At 39.6% G+C, this 26,944-nt stretch overlaps 1 protein-coding gene across 1 annotated transcript; it reads left to right on the top strand.

The window, feature by feature from the left end:
* Positions 1-2,846: 2,846 nt before the first annotated feature.
* On the top strand, positions 2,847-9,696 carry gpha2 (glycoprotein hormone subunit alpha 2). The gene is made up of 4 exons (XM_039760511.1): positions 2,847-2,910; positions 3,521-3,626; positions 3,854-4,038; positions 8,906-9,696. The coding sequence occupies exons 2-4, from the start codon at positions 3,521-3,523 to the stop codon at positions 9,005-9,007; spliced, it is 393 nt and encodes a 130-aa protein (XP_039616445.1). The 5' UTR covers positions 2,847-2,910; the 3' UTR covers positions 9,008-9,696.
* Positions 9,697-26,944: the final 17,248 nt, after the last annotated feature.

Raw genomic sequence — 26,944 nt, forward strand, 5'->3', positions numbered from 1 at the left:
GATATACTGTGCCTAGTTTCCTAAATGCAGTTTTATTTCATTGATGTTTGTACATGAAATTGCACATACTAAACTAAATGGAGATTAATGGCAGCCCTACCAAGCTGGTCTCCCACTACTAGAGGTAAAAGAAGGAATGGCTTTACCATGCCAATATCTCAGAAGCAGTTGGATGTTGTACCATGTTTGCCATTATGGATGCAATGAGAAATCAATCAAAATGACATCTTTTATTGGCTAACTAAAAATAATTAAGGTTCAGCTTTATAATGGGGAGGAAAGAACTAAATTTGTTATGAAAATGCAGGCGGTCCTAATTAAGCTTCAGCTTTATGTAGGGGTGGAAAGAATTATATTTTGTTACTTTTAGTTTAGTTTAGCCAATAAAAGATGTTATTTTGCTTGACTTCTTATAATATCCCAGGAGCAAATTTGTGATACACTACTTGGCTAAACGTACATGAACAGCCCTTAGGGAGTTCAGGTGTTTCAGCTGCAGCCATTGTTAACAGGTTCATAACATCCAGCACATAGCCATGCAATCTTCATTGGCAAACATTGGCAGTAGAATGGGTCATAATGAAGAGTTCAGTGATTTAAACATGGCACTATCATAGGATGCCGCCTTTTCCCCAAGTAAATAATTACATTTCTGCTCTGGTCAACCATAAGTGCTAACATTGTAAAGTGGAAATAACTATGAACACCAGCAGCTCAGCCACAAAGTGGCAGACCACGCAAGTTCACAATTGCAGCTATGACAAGTGCTGAGTAACAATCGATTATTTTCTGTTGCATCGGTCACAACAGAGTTCCAAACTGCCTCTGGTAGCGACATCAGTACAAGAACTATACATGGGAAGATTCAAAACTTGAGTTTCCACAAGCAGGCAAGCCTAAATTTACTGTGTAATGCCAAGTATCGTCTGGAGTGGTGTAAAGCATGCTGCCACTGGTCTCTGGAGCATTGGAAACATGTTCTCTGATGTGATGAATCACGCTTCACTATCTGGTAGTATAATGGAAGACTCTGGGTTTGGAGGTTGCCAGAAGGTGGCTACTTTCTGTACTGCAAAGTGAAAGGTCGGTAGAGGAGGGATAATGATCTGAGGCTGTTTATCAAGGTCCGGCCTAAGCCCCTTGGTTCCAGTGGAGGGTATTGTACATGCTACAGCACAGAATTGTGTGATTCTAACTTTGTGGCAACTGTTTAGGAAAGGGCCCTTTTCTAGTTCACCATGACTATGGTCCTGTACACAAAGCTAGGTCCATAAAAACATGGAGGAACTTAAATGTTCTGCACGGAGCCCTGACATCAGCTTTACTGAATATCTTTGGGATGAATTGCAAAGCCAACTGCAAGCCAGGTCTTGCTGGCCAGCATTAGTACCTGAAATCACAATTTTTTTTTTGGCTGAATGGACGCAAAGTCTTGTGGAAAGCCTTTCCAGGTAGTTGACCAATAACCATACTGTCACTACATTTGCCGATCAAAGTGCATTTATTTGTGGCCTGTGGATCACCTGTATGCTACATCACCAGCCAGAAGACACATTCACTTCAAATTAATGGTTTTGGAACAGAATGTGAAAAAGGAAGCTTTTGGACAGAAGCATAGCTATTTGTCTATTAACGCTGAAATGCTATTTGAATAATGAAATGACTGCTGTTCGTTATTTTCACTCATGTTTTAATGAAATTATTAATAAATTAAACTAAAAGAAAATAAATGAGCATTAGTTTAGTTAATGCCTACATTTGGTACTCTATACTGTAAGTGAATGGCCTAAAAAATGGAAAGCAGCCTGAAAGTGAAAATTATGTATATATGAGGAGGAGGATAGATGCTGGAATGAAATGATCTACTTTGTACTGACTGCAGGTCATCTGTATGGGTCAAAAATTCTACATACACACACACACACACAAACACTTATATAAATGACTTCCAATGGTTTTTAAATAGTTCATGGGCTGGTCTAGCCAGAAGTTATGTCAGTGGGCTTTGTCGTCTGGGATGCAGGTTAAAGTACTGTATATATATATATATATATATATATATATATATATATATATATGCATATAGTGTATATATATATATGTATATGTATATATGTGTATATATAAATTTGTATATATATATATATATATATGTATGTATGTATGTGTGTGTGTTTGTGTGTATACATTGACAGGAGGAGCTGAAGAATCTTTTATTGCATCATTTTGCATTAAGGAATGCACTGAATGTAGACAGAGGGCAGCATGTACTGATAGCACGTTGCCTCATCCACCACACAATGAACCATCTGGTTTGGGACACCTCAGCACCATAGTAAAAAATAAACAGAAAAAAAAAACAAACGTACTATCCTCCTGGGCTTAACCACACAGGTTATGAACCCCTGTGTTCAGGGTGGGGTAGCTTTGGCACTTGTTTACCTCACCTCAATCACTCCCTTAACTTCTCATGTCTTTCTCTTTGTCTCCTCCCACCAGCCTCTGTTCTTCACACCAGTTGAACATTCACCACCATCTTTTTTCCCAACTTAGCTTATCTGTGACAATGATACAATATTAAACACACTGTGCCGTGAGCATGGGAAAGGTACCATATAAATAAAATCTGTTATTATTATTATTATTATTAAAAAGCTTCAGAATCACTTCCTTTTTTGGGGTGACCTTATATTTGCTCCAGGGAAGTCAGTTCTGACTGTCTTTGCACCACTGAGCATTACTTTTCCTTAAAGGGCTTGTTCTCCAAAACAGTTTCCCAGCTGCTTGCTCTGATAGACGTACAGTTCTATGTGTTCCTTTCTAAGAATGAATGACCACTAGCAGCCAGGAGATGTTACCACCTCTGGCATTCCCTGCCTGTTACTAATTTCTCCATTAAAGCATAGTCAGGTTAGTACTTTATTCTTTTCTTTAGTTGATACCCAATCCAATTGCCTGTCTGGGGCACCTAGTACACATGTACATGGCATACCACTAAAGCAATGCAACCTTATTGTTCCCACTCTGGCATGTGTCGGGGGTAGTTTATTTTATTATGGGGTTTAAAGGAACCCATCTTTCTCTATAGCTATGGACTTAAATCAGACATTAGCAGTGGGTGGCAGCCTAGTACATCACAGGGCACACTGACTGACATATGTAAACTTACAATGAATAGTATTTGACTGGACTCATATTGTTTTTGCATTTTTAAATTCCCAAATTTATTTTGTTTTTGGGTTGTGGGAAATCAGTTCACCTGGAATAAATTCACAGCAACATGAGCAGAATAAGTAAAGTTTAAACAGACAGTGACCACATTGGGAAGTGAATACAAATCTTGGTAGCACAGGATCAACAGTGTGAAATGATGTGTTAGTCTTTCTTTATGCAGTACATATTTATAGCAGACCTAGTGGAGCAGTTTTTGAGTGCTTGTCACTCTTCTAAGAAAAGCAAAAAACAACAAACAATAATAGTATTTTTAAAGACGGGTTTGTTTCTCCTTTTTTCCTTGCAGATGACCATGTTGGGTTTTCATGGCGTGTTCATCTCTATTCTCTTGGCAAGCATGATTTCAGACAGCTGGAATTATGAAGCACTGGGTCCCGGCTGTCACCTGCATCGTAAGTACGGTATATACATTGAGCTCATTTAACACTGAGCTCTTTGTTCAGTCTTCTTTGAATTTTGTGCCTGGCGGTGTGCACTGTTTGGTTTCCATTTAAAATTCTTCCCTAAGGTTAATTTAAGCTCCTGTCATAAACTATCACAAATTCACAAGTTAAAGGGACTTGTCTGAAAGTGTTACTATATCCAGCTTAACCAACTGAATTATTTTCATTTAAAACAGCCTTCAATGTCACTATTAAAAGTGACCGCCGGGGGACCTGTCGTGGCACTTTTGTGGTACATGCTTGTGTGGGTTATTGTGAATCTAGTGCCTTCCCTTCCAAGTACTCTGTCCTTCTGGCCAGCAACTTCAAACACAACATTACATCTGTGTCTCAGTGCTGCACCATTAGCAAAATGCAAAAGGTAAGAGTTACTGGCTTTGAATATCATATTGAAGAAGCTTGTTGTTGTAAAGCCTTGTCTTTAGAAAGAATATGCGTGGAGCTACTTCTATGTTTTGTTTTCTGTTCCTGCTTTTATATGATACTTATTTAATTATTTAAGACAATGCCCTTACAGTTTGATCAGTAGCCTGAAAGTGCCTACTTCCATTGGTTAAGAATTTTAACTGAGTGAATCTCAAAGGAGAAATCAAGAACAGGCATGATATTCATTTCAATGTATTTTTTGTAACATTGTTAACAACAATGTGGGATGGAGGTGCAATGCTTAGTGCTCTATGGATTGAGCTAGCGATTGATGTCTGTGTGCATTTTCTCCATTTGAATGAGTGGTCATCCGGGATTTCTTGTACATCCTCAAGGATGTATGTGTTGAGCTAAAGGGCAGTTTTAAAACTGTATATGCATGAGTGGGCCTTGACATGAACTAGTGCCCATAACTTGGTGTTCGCCTTGTGTATAATGCTGCCAGGACAGGCTGTAACTCCACAAGATCCAATGAGTTGCATTAAGCAGGCCAGAGAATGTTTCGTCATGCTATTTTTACCATTGAGAATAGGGGAGTTCAAAAAAGAGCGCTGATTGTCAAAAAGTCAATGAGTGCATTAACAAAAAAACTGAACAAAGGTGAGTAACCTGGTTACAGCAGAAACCTGGTTTCTTTAAAAAAAAACATTTACATGTACAAGTCCTCTTATAGAGTTCTTCTCTGGCAAAATACTAATTAAACTGCACAAAAAAAGACTTGAATGTCCTCATTGGCTGCTGTGAGTCCTGAGCTGTGTTGTATAATGTTACTTTTAAAACTAACTTAGCTACGTTACCTACTGCTTACAAAAAAGTAAATAATATGTTATATAGTTACTTGTTATAAAATGCAATGCATTACAAAACATGCATTACTTTTTCTTTGTATGAAAAACTGCACATTTGACTGGCCAGAATTTGTTATTAAATCCTAAGCATATGTATCTTCATGAAACTAACCAGAACCACAGTCAAACATGACAGTTTTCTTGTGTTTTATAAATATGTTTAGTCCTTCATGGGCAGTGAGGTAAATCACATTCATTTTAAATATCCAACCTGAGCCACTAATGATTCATGGTATAAGTAATGGTTGCTGCATCACCCAATCACACTTTTTCAACATACTCTATCTATAGTAGATAGCTGCATAAAAACTAAACTGACACTTTATTGATATGTTTCTGTTACTGGATTGCAGACAGCATGTTCTTTTCTGCTTGAATGTGTGATTGAGCCCTGCAAAGGAGTGGTATACCAGTGCATGTGTTTTATACCTTTTACCCAGAGCTGCTGGTATAGTAATAACGCAAATCTTTTAAGTTCAGTATAATAAGTAATGTGGTAGGTTACTCATTACTTTAAAATGTAATCAGACTGCTTAATGCATGTTACTTTCAACACATTACCCTGATCACTACTCCTGAGATTGTGCTGCTGATTGTACATTCAACTCATCAACATAAGTTATTTCTGAAATATTGGAACACATTATTTAAAGCAGGAGTAGGAATAATGCAATCATCTGATCGCTTGCCTCAGAAAATGTGTGTTTGTGGCTGCTCCCACCATTTTTAACCTTTGACTGCTGGATGTCTGCGTGAAGCAAAGACATGAACAGGCTAACTGAGTGCAACAGATATCCTGTGTCACATTTGCCGTGTTTTCCATTTATAGCCTTCATTTACATAATCTTAGCCAGTTGGCAGCATGCTCCTGTGAAGCTGATTGCCTAATGTGACTGAGACCAACTAGTCTGTGACTGGCTAAGATAAAATAAATCATGCTTGATTTTCTTGTTAGTCAGAGAGACAGGCTGTGTACTCATGAGAGATAACAACCAAATAAACCAATGAATGTTCATCCAAAAGTACAGTACATAGAGTATAGTGATGAGGTAAGGAACCTGCATGTTTTGAACTTCACAAGCAGAAGAGAAACTCATCAGTCTGATGTCTTATATTTTACCATAGTATACCATAACAGAATGTAATAAGGAATTAAAGGACAGGGACCATGTCTCTCCATCAGGCAACATGCAATTGGATGTGAGAAAAAGGAGCAAGCATGACTGCGCTGGAAGATCTTCACTCAGTTGGTAAAAGTGACATGGGCTGCGATTTTCTGCCATGTAATATTATATTGTGCAGCGGCAAGATCAGCAACCACAATCGGTATATCTGACATGCCCTATGAGACAAAGTCTCATAAGTCTCATTGGCTTAATTGTAACCTGATTAAGGGTTTACATGGCCAGAAAAAATGAATTACTCACAAATAAATGTATGTTTGTTATCCTGGTTTTCTCAGAGACCAATACCCTGGTTTATATGCAGGAATACAGCTAGGACTTCTCAGGGCCATCTTAATGTATGAATACAATCGGCACTGGCCGGGGGGCCCAGGAGCATAGGGGCCAATAATGTTTCTGATGCCTATGTATTTTCAGTTTTGATATCAAAACAGGGGCCTCAGCACACTACTTTGTCCAGGGGGCCTAAGATGCTGTTAAGACAGCCCTGGGGCTTGTTATAATCCATGTGGCACTGGCTAGTGTTGAAAATGCCAAGCTGAGGTATAAAAGGTGTTTATTTCCCTGCCTAAGACATATTAATTTTTAAGAAAATCCATCCATCCATCTATCCATTATCTAACCCACTATATCCTAACTACAGGATCACAGGGATCTGCTGGAGCCAATCCCAGCAACACCGGGCGCAAGGCAGGAAACAAACCCTGGGCAGGGTGCCAGCCCACCACAGGGCGTTTAAGAAAATCTAACTTAGTAAATATGGTACAATTACTAATTCAGAAAAGATGATATCAAAATAGGAAATAGGTATTTTTTTCTACTGTGATCTTTTGAATTACTCTAGAGCAGAAAACTGTGGAGAACTACAAGAAACAATGGTTTAGCAGGGTGTTTTTTGTGTTCCTTTGAACACATACATATATAGCTTTCCTTAGTGTCGGGGAAAAAAGATCTCATGCACTAAAATTACTAAAAACTTCTTTTGAATGTTTGCACACTCACACTCTATTTCAAAAGTAAGTGAGGAGTCGGAAAGGCAGGGGAAACTTCAATGTTCAGGAAGGCAGAAATAACATGGCAACACAGCAGAAGTCAGTTCAGGCAGGGCTTAGTAAAAGTCCAACAAATTATCCACAGAGACTGAATTAAAAGACCCTCCCTTCACCTCCCCCTAGAACAAATGAGCTAGCGCTCACATGACCAGAGTCCTGTAGAAGTAGAGAAAAGGCAAAAAAGAAAGTTCTCTTTTCGAATACAGCAGTAAAACAATCTTATAGTTGGGACTTGTCTCTTATTGAATTTAATTTGTCATATAAAGCTGGCGATAAACTGAAATTTCTGGCATATTAAACTTACTTCTTACTTTTTTCTAATAATTTCTTTAAGCAGATCTAAAGTTAATGGCTGCTTTTGCCTCACATGAGGACAAGAACTACGTCGCTGCATTAGCTGAAGCTAACATTAATTGAGTCACTTTGGCACTGTTTAGCCTCTGTAGGTGAATCAGGGAAGTTTTTTAAATTTCACAATATACATTTATGCCTAAATAAAGAAGACCCAGTGTCAAATCTATACAACAGTCTTTGGTGTACTTGGAGCGCAAGAGTTCTTTCTGTATGAACATTCTTAAATGCTTCATACTAAAACTGCAGGACAAATTAATCATAACTGGGGTTTAGTCACGTTCTAGAACAGTTAGAAGTCTATCGAATAAATTCACTTGGCTTCAATGCATAACTAGATTATCTTATCTTAACTAAAGACAATCAAATATCAAATAGTGTAAATTCTTTGGTTTATTGGTGAACGCTTCCAGTTTTTTTTTATTTGGGTTTTGTGTGGAGTACTTTAAAATGTCAGCCTCCACTGAACCAACAACAATCTGCTCCCTGGCATTTGAGGAATGATTGTCCCACTCACCAGTCTTGCTGCTGGTGTAAAAGAGGACATAGACAAAGATAAAGATTTGGGATGACACCACACCCTCAAATATTGTACAAACAAAATATGAAATGCTTTTCCACAAACAGGAATGTCTCTGAAGACACAAGTCTGAAATGAGACTATCTAAGATGTTGACACTTCCAGTTAAATACAGGCCAGGCAGGAAGAGGCGGGTCCAGGTGGCCAGACACCACACGTGACATCAGCTGGTGGTGAGGTTGTCAGCCAACCGGTCTGCAGAGGGAGGAAGAGAAGAGGAATCACAATACAGCGCCACCTTGTGGATCGGCAGGAATTACCACCACCCAGTCTTTAAGCTGTCCCCAAGGGGGGTTTTGTTCTTTATTTCGCCTTATACAATTCTTGTATTAGGAATTTGTTAGTTTTCACATACCCCTTGGGGTCAGAGCACAGGGTCAGCCATTGTACAGCACCCCTGGAGCAATTACAGGTTAAGGGCCTTGCTCATGGGCCCAGCAGAGTAGGATCTCTTTTGGCAGTGACGGGGATTCAAACCAGCAACCATCGGGATACCAGCGGAGATCCTTAGCCTCAGAGCCACCACTCTGCCCATATATTTTGTGACACTGGTAACACCTTCAGGCAACTAGTAACACTTTACCATTTCTACAAGATCTGAGCATCAAAAATGAATCTGAGCTGTGTCAGGAAGCCATTGTGGTTGTTTTCGGTCCTCCATGTGCAGTTCAGCTACGTAAGTTAGTAGATTTCTCCGGATTCTGCAACATTTAAGGTGAATTATATATATGCATGGTTATGTATTGCAATAACACTGTTACATGAATGTGTTGTTTTTTTGTTTCAGGTTAAAGTTCGTTTACAGTGTGGCGGATCCCGACGTGAAGACATTGAAATTTTCACTGCAAAATCTTGTCAGTGTGATATGTGTAGACTTTCTAGATACTGAAAATAACAGAGCATCTATCTAATGACATATTTGTTAAAACTAAAGCTTTGTTATTTGGGAAAGTAAATGAGAGTAAAAAAGATCAAAACTTGGGAAGATCATGGTCACAGCACGTACGGTCATGGAAAAGCAACTTATGGAAGTGGAGGCACTTTTGATGTTCTTAGAGAATTTCTGTTGTATGAAACGTTAAAAGAAATATTAGTTATGCTTTTACAATGGAAATATACAAATGATAATTAACATACTTGCAGTATGCAAAAATAACTGCTTATATTCTTCAATTTGACAATAACACTGATTATTTATGAATAAATTATGCATATATTTATGTTTTTAATTTGAAGTGATTAGATTTAAATTGAAATGCACTGTTAAGTAGTATACACACAGGAGGTTCCCATTTCAAACTTGCACCTTACACTGTGTGTGGTATTGGCTGATTTTAGTTATATTCTTATTATAGCTAATGCAAAGCAATTGCTAAACATTATCAAACAAAAAAAAGATATCAAATAAATCACATTCCCTGTGCTTGTGACCAAATTTTATGCACACCCTAATATTTAGCCAAGTGCAATTTTCTGTGAAAATGTATATGTCAGTCTTTTGAGTCTGTTTGTGTTGTTTTATTATTATTTAAGCCTAAAATTTAACTTGATTTGGAAAATAAAACAGTTTTTAAATTGGTGACGTGTAAGCATTTCATTAACTTGCCCCGACATACCAGCTTTTCATCCATCCGTTCATTTTGTGAATCTGCTCTTTATTTTGTTGTGGAGAGCTAAGCCAATCCTGTCAGCAGTGAAACAGCATTACTGGGCAGGAGGCCAAGTCACACTGACTCGCACACTCGAGCGTGAACTTCTGGAGGTCAATCTGTTCATTGGCACGAACACAGGAAGAACATGCAGATGCTGCACAGGTTTGCTCCAATTGGACCAGATGTTGGGAGGACATGGGGCTTCCTCAGCTTTTCATAATAAACCCATTTACATATATATATATACTGCTTTTAGGAAGTATTCAGACCCCTTCACTTTTTGTACATTTTATTATGCTATAGATTTAATTTTAACGCATAAATGGATAATGGGTACATTTACCATTTTTGCCCATCAATCTACATTCAATAACCCATAATAACAAAGTGAAAAAATGTTTTCAAAAAGGAAATTAAACACTGAAATCTCTCTTTCATATAAATATTCATACGCTCAATTCAGTACTTTGTAAAAGCCCCCTTTGGCAGCAATAACACGTTCAAGTCTTCCTGGGTTAAGCCTCTACAAGCTTTGCGCATCTGGATTTGAGCAGCTTATCCCATTCTTCCAGGCAGGTCTCTCAAGCGCCATTAGATTGGATGGGAAGCACTTGTTAACTGCCATCTTCAGGTCTCTCTGCAGAGGTTCTAAGGGGTTTATATCGGGGGCTTGGCTGGACCAATCAAGGACAGTTTGAGACTTGTCCTAAAGCCAAGCCATTCCAGCCTTGTCTGTTCTGTGTGGTTATTGTTGTGCTGAAGTGTGACACCAGTGCACTCAGGATCAGGTTTTCTTCAAGGACCTCTCTGCATTTGGCTGCATTCAGTCCTCCCTCAATTCTGAGCAGTCTCCTTGTCCCTGTCACAGAGAAGCACCCCTATAGCATGATGCTTCCACCACCAAGCTTTACTGAAAGGATGGTATTAGTCAGATAATGAGGATTTCCACCCAAAGTATTCAATTTTTGTTTCGTCAGACCAGACAGCCTTTTTTCTCATGTGCTCAAAGTCCTTTAAATGCTATCATATGCCTTTTAATCAAGAATGGCTAGCCACTCTACCATAAATGTCTGATTGACAGAGTGTTGATAAGGTGGTTAACTTTCTGTACAGGTTCTCCCATCTCAGCAGAGGACTTCTGAAGCTCTCTTATGATGACTGTTGTGTTGTTGGTCACTTCACTGACCAAGCCTCTTCTTTCCTGGTTACCCAGTTTGGCCAGATGGTCAATTCAGGGAAGAGTCCTGGTGGTTCCCAACTTCTTCCATTTCACAATGTTTGAGGTCACTGCGCTCCTGGGATCACCCTAAGCTTTAGAAATAGTTTTGTACCCTTGCTTCATCACAGTATGATCACCAAGGTCTACAGAGAGTTCCTTGAACTTCATGGCTAAGTTTTTGTCCTGACATACAGTGTGAATTGTGGGACCTTACATAAACAGGTGTGTCTGTCTTTCTAAACCACGTTGAAGTAATTCAGTTTTCTGCAGGTGGGCTCCAATTAGATTGGAGACACATCTCAAGGATATATAAAGCAAACATGAAGTACCTGACCACAATTTGGAGTGCCACAGCAAAGGGTCTGAGTACTTATATAAGTAACAGATTTTAATTTTCAGTAAACTTGTAGACCTTTCTCTAAACATGTTTTCACTTTGTCATTATGGGTTGTTAAGTGTAGATTGATGGGCAAAAACTGTAAATGTATCAATTTAAAATTAAATCTATAGAAATAAAATGTGAAGGAGTCAGAATGCCTTCCATATCCCATCTCTCTCTCTCTCTCTCTCTGTATATACAGGTATATAATATATATATTGTGGTCCCCGGTCGGGGCTAGAGCCCGGCCGGGACGCCCAGGAGGACCGAAGGAGGGCTTGTGCCTCCTCCAGAGCACGAGGGGGCGTCCGTCCTGGTTATGTTGGGGGCCTCGGGTAAAGGGCTTGGAAGCCCAGCTCTGTAGGGACCCGTGGCCACCGCCAGGTGCCGCCCTGGTGCCGGAATATCCCGGGAGCCCAGCACTTCCGCCACACCAGGAAGTGCTGAGGGGAAGACGACAGGGGACACCCGGACGGCTTCCGGGTGCGCAGCCGGCACTTCTCGCCACACTGGGGTGTGGCTATGGTGGAATGCCGGGAAGCAGCTGGAGCCCATCCGGGTTCCCATTTAAGGGGCCGCCTCCCTCCAGTCAGGGGCAGAAGTCGGGTGGAAGAGGACGGAGCTGGAGGGAGGACGAGAGGCGGCCAGGAGAAAGGCACTGGAACTGTGTGGCCTGGACATTGGGAGAATCGGTGCTGGAGGCACTGGGATTTTGTGAGTGCACGAAAACTGTAAATATATTGTTAATAAACGTGTGTTGGGTGAACTTACGATGTCCATCTGTGTGTGTCCGGGCCAGCGTCAACAATATATATATATACTATATATATATATATATATATATATATATATATATATATATATAGTATATATATAGTATATATATATATATATATACACTGTATATATATATATATAAATAGTCTACTGTCAAATAATGCAAAGAGTACATGACACGTGTTTCTCCTTTATTTGGGCTCATCAGGCGTACACACTCCACTGCACCCCTTGTGGGAATCGAACCTTGGACGTCAGCGTCAGAGACGAAGTCCCTTTACACTGCACCATGGTGTGGGGTTCGTTTGTTTGACAACCTGGAGATCAGAGTAATTACATTCATAGCATCTGTAGTCTGAGTCTGGTAGGTAAACACCCATACAATCAGATCGAGACTCAGACTATGGATGCTATAAATAAATATATATATATATATATATATATATATATATATATATATATATATATATATATATATTTAAATCAGTTTGTCTTGTGTACTACCAGTGTATTTCAAAGTTCATCAACAGACATAACTATGATAAACAACATTAACAACAGATATAAATGGCAGCATAAATGAAGAAAACCCTGCTCTTAGATGGTGTGGCATAACATCAGTGCTATTATGATAAATGATTTCATAACTAAAAATACAGTAGAGGGTAGCATTATTCTTGAAAATCCCAAAATCGTTTCTAGGAAACCCAAACTAAAAGTCATGGCACAGCCGACACTAGGTGTTGCCCTATAGATGCCAGCGAAGGCACATCCTGTGTATGGTGGAAAGAAAGTGGCAGGATGTGTGCATTGCTGTGCCAAGTAAGCAAGTAGACACCGGTGGGTTTTATGAGAAGACAACCAAGAAGAGAAGGAAAGTGTCATGAACTATGGGTTCCTAAGCTCCATTAGTCCCAAAAATGACTCAAAAGTCCAAAAAAGGAGGGGGAAAACTGTCGAACCCTGGCTAATCACATAAAAGGGCAAACAACGAATCTTTATAAATTAAGTTTATTGTGAACAAAAATATTCTGTAATAATCAAAGCTCCAAAGAGCACAAAAGGCAAAGAGTTGTCTGAAATGAGCATTCCTGTCGCAAACAATGTTCAAAAACACAAATCCATAGAACATTTGAAATAAGAGAGCACTGAGGTCAAACATCCAGCAATTCACAAACAGCACAGAATACACATGAGAGAAACTAACCAATACCTTTTCATTCAATGAACTGCAAGGGACTGTGGGTTTTCCTAAGCTATTGTAGAGCTGATGGTGATGGGCAGGTGGCCCCATCCACAAAACACATATAGCATATAGCAGAAAATACTTAAACTTAAATAAATGGTCGACAATGTTAACATAAAAAAATGAACAAAACAGACATAAATGAAACATTTGAAACCAAGTCCTCCTGGCTAAAACCCAACAGAGTGACGGCCCAAGGCCTCCTGATGGCTTGGGGGCACCAGATACCAAGAAGAACACATGGTACAGAGTGAACACTTTGACCAGGCAAGGAGTGTAATAGAGTCACCTAAAAGTCAGAGGCACTGCATTTGAGAGGCGAGCTGCAGGGGAAGACTCTGCTGGAAGAGAAAGACACTATGATGACAAGAGACAGCGAGAAAGAGAAAGAGACAAGGAGTACATGAACATGTCCTCGGCAATCTAACCTGGACCCGGGGTACTGTAACACAACAGCATTAAGCAATGCACCACAAAGCTGACCACAATAAAATACTTGCGGTCATTGTCAGACAAGAGTTACAGATGATCTTTGAGGAAAATGTTTGTCTTTACATACTGTAGCATTGTGAAGAATGAAACTGACTAACAGAATCATGTTAGTTTAATCAATGCAGTCATACCATAATAACAATGTACCACTCACACGAAACTAGTCATTTAAATGTATTGATCCATATTCCACAACCTTAGAAGTGTAACAGTAGTTTCTGCTGTTTTTTCTTCAGTTTATTTGTTATTTTTGCAAAAAATGAAGCTCTGTTAATTTTTTCATGAGGGGGAAAAAATAAAAGTATATAAATTCATAGACATTGTTTGCTTTAATGCTAAGAGTGGATCACTCATTACTTTCATAAATAGTTAAATAAATAATACGTTGATCAGAATGCGTAACATATTAAGCAATTAAATAAAGTGAAAACTGAAGAAATTGTACGCTGGACTAGTTCATGGGTTCCCCAATATCAAGCCTGGTGGGCTGCAGTGGCTGCAGGATTTTTTTCCAGCCCAATTTATTAACTAAGAGCCATCGCTCAAGTAGCACTGCTGTGCTTCATTTTGTTGAACGTGTTCTTTAAGATTCCCACCCCACATTCTTGTTGCATTTTTTAGTCCCAGGCAGCTGCATTCTCAGGTATTAATGGCATCTTGTTTTCTTAACCTGCTGCCCGTGAGCTGCTCACCATCTAATTTGATCTCATTTACATTTGCTGATGTTCTTCATGAAGTGTCTGTTTGAATAAAAGAATTTTGGAACGAAAATGGAAAGAGAGAAACACAAAATGTACTGAGAATTACTGGTTTGTGCCACAAATCATTTGGATGATTAAGCTGGGAAAGCAAAAATAACTGAACAATTGTGATTTGAACACAACCTTCCAACAAACTGCGGCCCCCCAGAACTGAGATTCCTTCCTCTAATGTGCTCATCAACTAACATCAGAAGGCAGTTGTCCTAAAAGCCTGTGAGAAACTTGCAGAATACTGATTTTTTTTTTTTTTTTGCACAGGAGGCATAGTGTCTGAGGATCGATCACACATGCTTTAACTACACTTGCAACAAATAAATAATTGAAAAAAAATAAAATGTTACATTTCTACAGTATAATAGCTGTAGTTTGAGTTTTTGTGAAGGTTAAGAAAATCTGCTTTATTACTGCTAATGACTCTTTGGGGCCTTGATAGCTCATCACTAATGGCTTCAAGTCTTACAATTTGTTTTTAATTAGTTCAGGATCCACAACAGCTAATCAAGTTTAGAACTTCACACATGAGCTGAAGAAAAACTCCAAGATGGATTGGTTGCCTCAGTCAGATACTGAGTGATGAGTTGAGTCCACAGTTAACTTTGTCATCAGAACGTCTCACACTCTGTATTTTCGGTGGAACACATGCTACATTCACAGCTGATGGCTACTGGGAAGGTGAAGATGGGGTTGACGTGAGCGCGGCATCCTGGGAGCTTCACACTGACGTAGCGTGTTTTGTTGTATGTGCATAGACGGTGATGGGCTTCTATATAGGGAGGGTCCAGCACGGGCTTCTGTCAAAGTGACAAACAGAAAAGAAACATGAAGGTAACTTACAACACTTTCAGGGAATGCTATTGCTGTTGGGCAGTATGGATATAGTAGCCATGTAGGACTCAAGTAGAGTTTAACTGCAAGATCTGACTTCAGTGTAACTGAAACTGAAACTTTTCTTACAATTCCTCCATCAGTCACAACATTAAGAACAGTTAGAAAAACTAAGAGACATAAAAATGAGTTTCCATTGCTCTCATGTCACTTCTGCGGTGAATTATGAACCTCAAACCATAACACACATTCTGTCGCCATTTTCTAGACATTTCATTAAGGCCATTTTTTTAGCAGAAGATGAGAGTGAATCTTTTTGAATTTTATTCATCATTAATCATAGTCGGGAACTGTCACCACTTACCGTGATTTATTAATTTCAGTAATATTAGTAAGTAGTTACGAGAAGGAATAAAGGTAACACTATAAAAAGGTACATCTTCATGAACATGTGCTTTACTTCTAATATCCAATGCTACTGATTCAAACATGTATAGTACATTTTTACTTCCTGTAATATATCCTTTAGCAGGGGAATAACTTGAGTAAGTACAGGTATCTTTCATTGTTTTGTTTCCAGACTTTATATATTTTCTTGAAAATGTTATATTGACTAAAAATAATTTACAGACATAAACCAACAAATTATGCAAAATATATAACTTTAGGTATTCCTAATGGGGCTTTTTCCCCACTGTAATGTGTGATGGACGGCCGGTGATGCTGCCCGGACGGGACACCCTTTATGAGAGAAGACAGGGGGAATGGGCGTACTACCTGCTGGGGGTCCGTGGTCATCACCAGGGGGCACCTGGACAGCACCAGAGTCTGGGCATACAGCACTTCCGCCACACCCGGAAGTGCTGCCGGAGGTTAATCATGAGACACCCGGAGCACTTCCAGGTGCACTATAAAAGAGGCTGCCTCACTCCATTCAGGAGCCAGAGTCGGGAGGAGGAGGATAAAGCTTGGGAAGAGAGGAGTAGAGGCAGCGAAAGGAAAGAAAGGGAAGATCGTTTTGTTATTGGAGCACTGTGTTGTGTGTGGGACAATTTATAGAAATAAACGTGTGTGTTCTGGACATTCTGGGTCTGTGTCTGTCTGTAGCCAGGCTATCTTCTACAACTGTTACACTGCTATTGCCCAACTGATGCATATATACGATTGCATGGTGGCACTGAATTCTCATGGATTCATTGTCCCAGGTTCCATCTTTGTTATTGTCTGTGTGGAGTTTGCACTCTTCTTCTTCCTCCTCTCAATACTCTAGATTTCCTTCCACATTCCCAAAATACATGCCTAGTGTGAGGATCAGTCACTCTTAAGGGCGACTGTGTATGTTAGTAGGGCCGGTGACGAACTGGTGATGGCTGTTTCCTTCCTTTTGTCCTGTGTTGCTGGGATAAGCTCTGGATCTCGGCAACCCTCGACTGGGGTAAGTTGGTTTGAGAATATCTCTGTGCATGCAGTGCCTTCAGAAAGTATTCAGATTCCCTCACTTTTTGCTCATTTTGTTATGCTAAAAATGTTTCAATCCATTTTTTCCTCCCAAAAAGCAACACTCAATATTCCAGAAGTGAAAACAGGGTGTTAAGAATTTTGCAAATTTATTAAATAATAAAAAGATAAAATGTCACATTGACACATGTTTTCAGAGCCTTGGCTATTGTTTGTGAAATTTTGCAAGGTACTTCATAGTCTATAGATCATCGTTGAGATGTTTCTGTGCCTTGTTTGGAGCCCACCTCAATTGGTTGGACATGATTAGGAAAGGCACACACCTGTCTATAGAAGGTCCCCCAAGTGACAATGTGTATCAGAAAAAAAGACCAAGTCATGAGGTCGAAAGAATTGCCTGCAGGGCTTAGAGACATGACTGCATTGAGGCACAGATCTGCAGAAGGTTTCAAAGAAATAGTGCTGCATTGAAGGTTCCCAAGAGCACAGTGGACTCCATAAATCTTAAAAGGAAGAAGTTTAGAATAAACATGACTCTTCCAAGAACTGGTTGTCTGGCTAAACTGAGCAAATGTGGAGAAGGTCCTTGGTAAGACAGAAGACTAAAAACCCAATGGTTACTCTTGTTGAGCTTCAGAGAACCTGTGTGGAGATAGGAGCAACTTCCAGAAGGATGACCACCACTGTAACACCCAGCTAATCTGGGTTTTTTTAACAGTTGGATCAAATGAGCCAAGAAAGCCCAATTTGGAGTTTATAAAAAGGCACCTAAATGAACCTCTGGCTATGAGAAACAATATTCTCTGGTATGATGAAATTAGAATTAGCATCATGTCTGAAGAAAACCAAGCACTGCTCATCACCTGTGTAATACCATTCCAATAGTGAAGCAGAGCGATGGCAGCATCATGCTGTGGGGTTGTTTTTCAGAAGCAGGGACTGGGATAGGGGTGTACAGAAATATTCTTAATGAAGAGCTGCTCCAGAGCGCTCTGGACCTCAGACTGGACTGAAGATGCAGCTTCTAACAAGATAATAACTCTATGCACAAAGCAAAGATGACATAATGGCTCAGGAACAACTCTGTGAATGACAATGAGTTGCCTAGCCAGAGCCCAGATTTGACCAAATCGAACATTTCTGGAGAGACCTGAAAATTGCTATTTACTTATTTGGCTGACACTTTTATCCAAAGCGCCTTACAACATTTGAGATACAATTGCATACGTTTCTTTTGTTTTTCCAATTGGAACATAGGCAGGTAAAGTGACAGTAGTGGGATCTGGACCCACAATCTCCGGAGCTGAAGTCCAAAGCCTTGACCACTATAGCATACTGCCTGCCGTCCACTGATGATCTCCATCCAACTTGACAAAACCTTAGAGAACCTGTAGAGATTGAGCTTAGTTTTCACCTGAGTAAAGGGTCTAAACACTTGCGTCAATGTGAGATTTCAGTGTTTGCTTTTAATAAATTTGCAAAAATTTCAGTTTGTACTTCATCATTCTGGGGTATTAAGTGTTGCTTGATGAGGGAAAACATGAATTTAAATGATTTTAGCACAAGGTAGCAATGGAGAATTTTGAATTCAGAGAATCTTTGGGTACTGCTGGTTTGACTTTGTGTCAAATGAGTGGTTGCTCATGGAGTCCCAAATGAGGCACATTACCTGCACTGTGAGGGGGCGTCAGTTATGGCACTACAGCTAGGTGACATGATACCCTGAGGGTGATCTGGCTCACAGGATCCTCATTGTTGAGGACTTGAGTGGCTGGACCAGGCCAAGGGGATGCCCACATAACATCTGGCTGTGACGCATAGATGGTCATTTCCAGAGGGTGGGACTGAATCACATGACTGTCTGGGAGGTTGCCAACCGGGATCCTGAGCTGTTTCATTGTGTAGTGGGAGCGGCAACGTGCTGTACTAGTGCACGCTCCCCAACCTGACCTGACCTGCTGCAATAAAATGCGAAAAAAGTGAAGGAGTCCGAGTATTTTTTGAAGGCACTGTAAATACAAATATAATACACATGGCGCAGTGGTAGTGCTGCTGCTTTGCAGTAAGGAGACTGTGGAAGATTGTGGGTTTGCTTCCTGGTTCCTCCCTGTGTGGATAGCGCTTTGAGTACTAAGAAAAGCGCTATATAAATGTAATGAATTATTATAATTATTTTATTATTACACATCACAGAACTGTGTAAAACAAAATGTCATGTTTCCTGACTAGCTTTATAAATTTGATTGATCATGCACTGATGGAGAACATTATCACAGAACAACAAGCAAAACCAGAAATTGATGTGCCAGTCCACTGCGGAAAAGACCTGTACTGGCACTTAGGGCCATTTTATGTTGCTATTCAGCCTAGGCTACCTATTTTTTGCGATGGAAGGACTGAAGCACTGACCCACACGCACTAAGGAAGAAAATCCCCCAGACAGTGACTGTGGTGCGATTTGAATTTAAAACCCTCAGGGTTCTGTGCCTAGTCTGTTACTTTTCTTATTTAAGAAATCGAAAAGTGCTACACGTGGGCAAAAGCAACATCAATTATAAATACAAGATGGAAGAGACTGTTGGACAGGAAGCAACACTAAAAAGGATTAAAGGGTTTATGTTGACTCAACATTTTAATCGTCTAAACAATGCACACAAGTGATCAAAAAGGCAAAATAAGTGTTACTTTATATTGTAAAAATTTTTTAATATAATTTGAGGAGCATTATGCTCAGACTGTATAATGCACTAATGAAAGTATTGTGTGCAACAAGAAAGACGTAGCAGCAGTCAAAGCTGTGCAGAGGAGAGCAACCAAGTGCATCCCAAGGCCTAAAGTCATGTCCTGCTCTGACAGACTCAGAGAATTAAACCTGATTCGTACCGAATGGAGGAGCCTACACGAGGGCCTAATTCTGATTTCCAAATCCTCAAAGGCACTGATAAAGTAAATCTAGATGAGTTCTTTCAACTTAATGATGAATCACATAGTCAAGGACAACAGTGGACATTAAGCCAGGAAGCACTTTTTTATTCAGAGTGTAGGAATCTGGAACAAACTACTGAGACATTTAGTTGAAACAGAAACCTTGACAGCCTTTAAAAAGTATTTGGATGAGATATCGGGACTGCTCAGCTATTGGGTAAACAAACAAGCTTGATGGACTGAATAGTGTAGTCTTCTTTGTCAAATTTCTTAACTTCTTATGAGTGATGATGTAGGGCACTAGCATGCCTTAACATCAAGGTAAGAGAAACTTCCACCCACTCATTTTCAAAAATGCTTAATCCATTTCATGGTCACTGAGAACAAGTGCTTGTCTCAGAGGATAGAAACCAGGATATCATGGGGTGTCAATCCATCACAGGTATACTCACATAGGGCACACCAAATTAGAATAGGCATCTATATTAACATACATGTATCTGGGATGTGGGAAGAAAACACACAGCGATACAAGAAGAAGATGACGACTCCACACAGACAGAGATAGGGCCCAATATTTGAACTGAGTCCTTCTGGAGCTAAGACGAAGCAACTCTAACAAAAAAAAAAACTTGTTCTTTTTAGCATTCATCAAAATTTATGAACCAGGATCATTTATTTTCTGAAGATCATAAAATATTAAAGTGTAGTAATAATATAAAAGCAAAACTTATTTTAAAGTCAGATAAACACACCTCCCAGGTTTCACAGCGACCCCAGCAAGCATCCGTCTTGACACGCAGACCCCGACAGCCAGGTTTTTTTGCAATGAATGTGAACTCACGGACTGCGCACCCAGTGAATGTGTGGAGCTGGATACTGGAGACCAGACGAAAGGGCGGCTGAGCAGCAACAATGATCAGGTAGAAGAGAAGATGTGCATCCATTCTGATGAAGAGAGAGAGAGAGGGAGAGGGAGAGAGACATATAGACAGAGGCCAGTCACTACAATGACTTGTTAACTTTTCAAATTCTCTACAAATGTACATAGCCAGCTGGAAAGGTCAAAAATGTCCATCCTGTAGAATAACAAAGGTTCCTGTAAAACAAAAATCTGAGGCTCTCAACATTATTTGACTGTTTCTACTGTTAGGATTGATCATCTGTGTGTTGTCATTAATCTACTTTTCCATTTGGAATGATTTGTGCTCATTATTATTTATTTAGAAAACATGTTTTATATTCTGCGGTGGGTTGGCGCCCTGCCCGGGGTTTGTTTCCTGCCTTGTGCCCTGTGTTGGCTGGGATTGGTTCCAGCAGACCCCCGTGATCCTGTAGTTAGGATATAGCGTGTGGGATAATCGATGGATGGGTGTTTTATATTGTTTTTATTCTTAGCATTTATTTGGAAAAGTCATTTCAGCACCTTTCTCAAATTCATTTCATGATTGTGGCCAGATGTTTGTGCCAATGCCAGTCACATCTGCATGGAAAGCCACTGTTATTGACACCATTTAAGACAGTAGCACTAGATAGCATTAGGAGGGAGGGAGGGGCTTCAGAGGCATAAGCCCCTGATATGTGGAGCAAAGCCCCTGACCTCTTCATACTTTTACTATATATATATATATATAGTATATAAATTCAGTGGGGGGCAGAAGCATGACTAAAAAGTTGTTTACAATTGAAAATACATCGTGAGGAGGAATATGACTGAAAACAGTAACAGAGTACCAACAGAAATTTGGCTGCACTTCAAACATTGACTAAGATGTGATTTGATTTTAAATGAGAGTGCAAGAGCTCAGAGAAGGACACTCCACAAGATTTCTAAGACTCTGATACCATCAAATCCTAGAAATACCCTCCAGCATTATTCTCCAAAAGAACGATTCACAGTTGATTTAAGGTAAGGATCTGTAGGCAGTTTAGGACTCTTACTTTGATTGTTCTGTATCTTTTGTGATTAATGTACTTTGATATTTTGACTACTGATTTTTGATCTCGTTTTTAACTTAGATATATGGTTTGTTTTTGCCTACCTTGTTTTGACCCTCTTGTGTTTATTTCCCTCTGGCCAGGCAGTCAGTGTCCAACCCGCTATATCCGAACACAGGGTCACGGGGGTGTGCTGGAGCCAATCACAGCCAGTACAGGCTGAAAGGCAGGAACAAATCCCGGGCAGGGCGCCAACCCACCGCAGGACACACACACACCCACATACCAAGCACACACTAGGGCCAATTTAGAATTACCAATGCACCTAACCTGCGTGTCTTTGGATTATGAGAGGAAACCGGAGTACCCGGTCCCACGCAGACACGGGGAGAACATGCAAATTCCATGCAGGCAGGACCCAGGAAGCGAACCCAGGTCTCCTAACTGTGAGGCAGCAGCGCTACCCACTGTGCCACCGTGCCGCCCTTTCCCTCTGGTCCATTTACTTAATTAGTTCCTTTGAACCATGCTTAAAACAAATTGAATCAGAAATATGCTTGATTATATGTTTAGCACTCACATTGTACATTATAATAACAGAATAGTTCTTGTTGTAGTCCCAAATTATGGTATTTGACAGTTCATTGATTCTGTTCTGCCAAGGTGGAGAAAATGTGAGGCCAAATGGCATCTGTGGGATTGAACCAGGAGTTCACATTTGTCAGGAACAAACCAGAGTCAAAAGCCCAGAAATGTCAGTCAAACCAAACACCAAGGTACAATCAAATGTAAAAATCATGATTTTTAGTAACCACCACATGAAAGCTTTTTAATTGTACCCTGAATATTAATAGTGCACTACTGTCTTACTTAGTAGTGTGCTAATGACATTATGAGTTATGACTTCTGGCCAACATGTGTTAGTGACGGAGCAATATCATCCACGACAACGTGGCGACAGCCACTACAAAACCTTTTGAAATGGCCGCATCTTTGGTTGAAATCCAAAAACTAAAGGGGCAGCGATCAATCAAAGCAAATTTACAAAACAGAATCCGTGCATTCCAAAACCCAATTGTGATCACATTTAGCATTTTTAACAACATTGATTGAAACAGAAGAAAACTGCGGCCCTCTTGCTTTCAATGTAAAACAAGTTAGAGTTAAAAAATGTAAAAGTTAGCTTTTTGTCTTATAGAAAAATGTAAAAGAGTTACAGTATGTCTGACAATTGATTAATTACTTACCATTGACTACAACTCGATTGCGTAAACTTGGTGAGCAATATTGCTGGAGCTTGAGTCCTAATATGAAGTCATCTAATGCAGGGGTTCTCAACGTTAGTCCAATTCTACTTTTAATTGCACTCCTGCCTCAAATAAGGAAGCTGTTATTTCCCAATTTCTATGATTTAATGTTAATACAAAAATTGTAAAACTGAATTGGCTCAATTATAATTGACATTTAGCAAACATTAACTTAAACGTTACATTGGGATAATCTGGTGTATATTATCCTGGATTTATCATCATTGTCATCATCATGATCATCATCTTCATGATCTCATTTCTTTCTTGTCAGGTGTTCATGAATCCATTACTTACTAATGTGGACTAGTGCAGGGATGGCAAACTCCAGGCCTTGAGTGCCGCAATGGCTGCAGGTTTTCATTCTAACCATCTTCTTAATTAGTGACCAGTTTTTGCTGCTGATTATTTCTTTTAGTTAACTTGACTCAGACCCCATAGTTGTTTCTTTTTCCTTAATCGACTCTTCAATTCCACCCGGGGGAGTAAATGCAAACATTATTCAAAGTTATTGTCTGTTTTTACATGCATTTTTATTACTCTTTAATTTAATATTGATTTTTTTTGTATCAGTATACTGCTGCTGGATTATGTGAATTTCCCCTTGGGGATACTTAATAAAGTATCTATCTATCTATCTATCTATCTATCTATCTATCTATCTATCTATCTATCTATCTATCTATCTATCTATCTATCTATCTAATTAGCAGCCAAACAATAATGAGACACAAACCAAGCCACCACATGACCAGCTCCCCTGTGCCCATTACACAATATCTGAAATTAAAGAGAGATGATGCCCTTGGTAAGGTTGATCTCTCAGGTCAGCAAAACATTTTGATGGCGCTCTTAGCAAGAACAGAAAAACGACAGTTTTCGAATTGTATGCTGTGGCAGAATGAGAGCAGCAACAAGCCATAGAATTAAATAATGGGTTTAATTAACAGCAAAAATTGGCTTCTCATTAAGAAATTGGTTGGAGTTTGAAGCCCCAGTTTAGCTGGTAATCTGTTAGCTCGTTTCACGTCTCATTTCTGTTTGGCTGTCATTTAATGAAGAAAAGAATCAATTCAGGGAACTGAATCCTTACAAACAAAACTATTAAAATGAAGGGAAAAGGTGTTAATTAGCAGTGAAAACTGCTCACTGATTAGGAAAAGGGTTAGAATGAAAACCTGCAGCCACGGCGGCCCTCCAGGCTCAGAGAGCGACACCACCGCTCTAGTGGGTCTGACATTTCGAAGTCCAAGCAGCCTTTTAGCATTCAGTGTGGTTACCCAGTATGTCTACTCCACTCCCAGTTCATTGTCATTATGTTATGATGCAATTAAGGGAGTAAAGTCCATAGGAAAAAGGTAAATTAATAGAACATAAGAGTGTCAAGCATTTAAAGTGATGGCAAAAGCACAAGTTTTCTAAATGGCTAACAAATATTAATCTGATGCTATTGTGAATCTTTGAATGCAGAAGATGAAGAAAGAAAGAAAGAAAGAAAGAAAGAAAGAAAGAAAGAAAGAAAGAAAGAAAGAAAGAAAGAAAGAAAGAACAGTTAATTAAACACTGAGATCATTTGGAGGTAAAATGGCTCACCACTGACTGTGAGATTTGCTGGAACAAAAACCTGCAGCCACAGGAATGAACCAAAAAAGCACTTCTGTAACTTCATAGAGTTGGGCAACTGTACTGATGAAACTGCAACATTACTCACAGTGGTAATACTGCAGGTGATGCTGTACAGGCCCATCAATACATCTCAGAATTCAAGAGTGTGTAATATACAGACCTGTATTTGAACAGCTACAATGCACAATGTGTCCGTTATTGTGATGAAAAGAGAAAGATGCTGCCTGCCACTCTTCCAGCCCGGGGTAAGCCAAAGTTTGAAAGATGACCGTTCTCAGTCTCTTAACTGTCTTGCACAGCTGCTCTGTAAGCACATAGTGGTTTGAGTCACTGGGAATCCTGAGCAAATATTTTTGACAGAGAAAGCAACACGCCTTGGTGATTTGGTTAAAGAGATGGCAAAATGGTGTCATCTGTCACATTCATTATTTCATTTTCCAAACCTGCTTATTCCAAAAAAGAGTCACAGGAGGACCAGAGTCTAAGATGACAGCACTGGGTACAAGGCAGAAAACGCCAATGAACTGAGTGCCAATCAATTCTACTGCCATTCCGGGCTAATTCAGAGTTATCTAGTGACCTGATCTGCTGCAGGAGGTCACCCATTGACAAAACCCACACAGACATGGGGAGAACCTGCAAACTTCACACAGACAGTGACACATGTTGTGGAATTAGATGGTGTTTCACATACACAGTTTACATCATTTTTATAAGTAGGCAGGTTTGGTTTCAAAAACCTAATTTCACTATATTCCTTTTCAAATATCAACCTTTCAGTGATTTTAATTTGGACTAACAAGATTATTTCGGATTATTTACCCCATATAAAAGTGTTATTAGACCTGTTGTAAAAGAGCACAAAAAGCAACATTATGGTGTATTGTCATCCACAGACAGGCCATCCGTTTTAATATCTTTCACATGATAGTCTGATTGCTTTCTTGCTAAATTAATTATTACAATAATTTACATTTATTTATTTGGCTGACACGTTTATCCGAAGCAACTTACAACATTTGAGATACAACTGGTTACAATTCTTTTATTTTTCCGATTGGAGTACAGGCAGTTGAAGTGACTTGCTCAGGGTCACGTAATATTTTGGGTAGCACACCAGTTAGTGCTGAACCCCCTCATTCAGTTGTTGCATGTGGGACATTGGTTTGGTTACCCAAAGCATAGACCATGGAACTTTATTGCATTACCTTACTGCCGTTGGAGTTGGAAACTTGACATAATGTAAATTTATTTAGGAAGGAACGAAAAAAGATGATAAAAAAGAAGATAATTTGAAAGCTGTGTAGCATGCCGAATGCAGGTTAATCTTTCATTCGTGCAAAACACACACACCGCTTGGAAGCTGCAGTCTGTATGCAGAAGGACTTGACTTCTTATTAAGCTATCGGTTGGAATGAAAAATCAGCGGATCGCTCCAGACGTGAGACTCTCTCTCGGCACAATAAGAAGCTACTCTGGGCGCCTTTTTAAGCACTTATTTCTTTAATTTCGATAAAGAGTTTCTTTTTTGTTATTATTATTTAATAGTTAAATAACAGAATCGAATTGTACTAAACAGCTGTTTGTTATTATCTTCTAAGAAAGTCAATGAGTCAGTCCGTCTGGTTAACACAACTCCTTTCACAGAAAAGCGATTAACATGACAGCACGTTAAGGTGAAGAAGCGATCTTGTGGTGAAATTCTGGTCTTGTTCGCATTCCAGAGAAAAAAGAATTCAAGCGTAACCAACTGCTTTAAGAAGCGAAACTATCTGAGCCTGCCTGTTAGAAAATATCACTGTTGTTATTCAAGTAGTCTTATTTGTTTGCGCGTTTCTCTTTTGTGTTACGTTTTCTATTACTACTTTTTATATACTTGTCACAGGCAGGTTGGTCCTGCATTCAGTGAAGGGTGTGAATGCCAAGCCTGTTGCTCTCTGTGTGAAGTTTGTCTGTTCGTGTTCGGGGGTCTGTCCGTTCAGGATTGCTCAATGCTGCCAGGATTGGCGCCGGCTTACTTCAAAACAACAAACTTTCAGAAAGCTTTAATTTATATGAAAAGTGTCACAACGTAAAATACTTTCACCCATTTTACATTCACGTGAATCCTTACCTAAGATAGCTCTGAAGATCTGGACCGCACAATCTCAACGCCTCTCTGGGATGTTCCTCTTACAGTCAAGTCTTGAAATCGCGGAGTTGAACATCAACACCATACTCC

This window comes from Polypterus senegalus, chromosome 8, assembly GCF_016835505.1.
Source record: "Polypterus senegalus isolate Bchr_013 chromosome 8, ASM1683550v1, whole genome shotgun sequence".
Lineage (NCBI taxonomy): Eukaryota > Metazoa > Chordata > Cladistia > Polypteriformes > Polypteridae > Polypterus > Polypterus senegalus.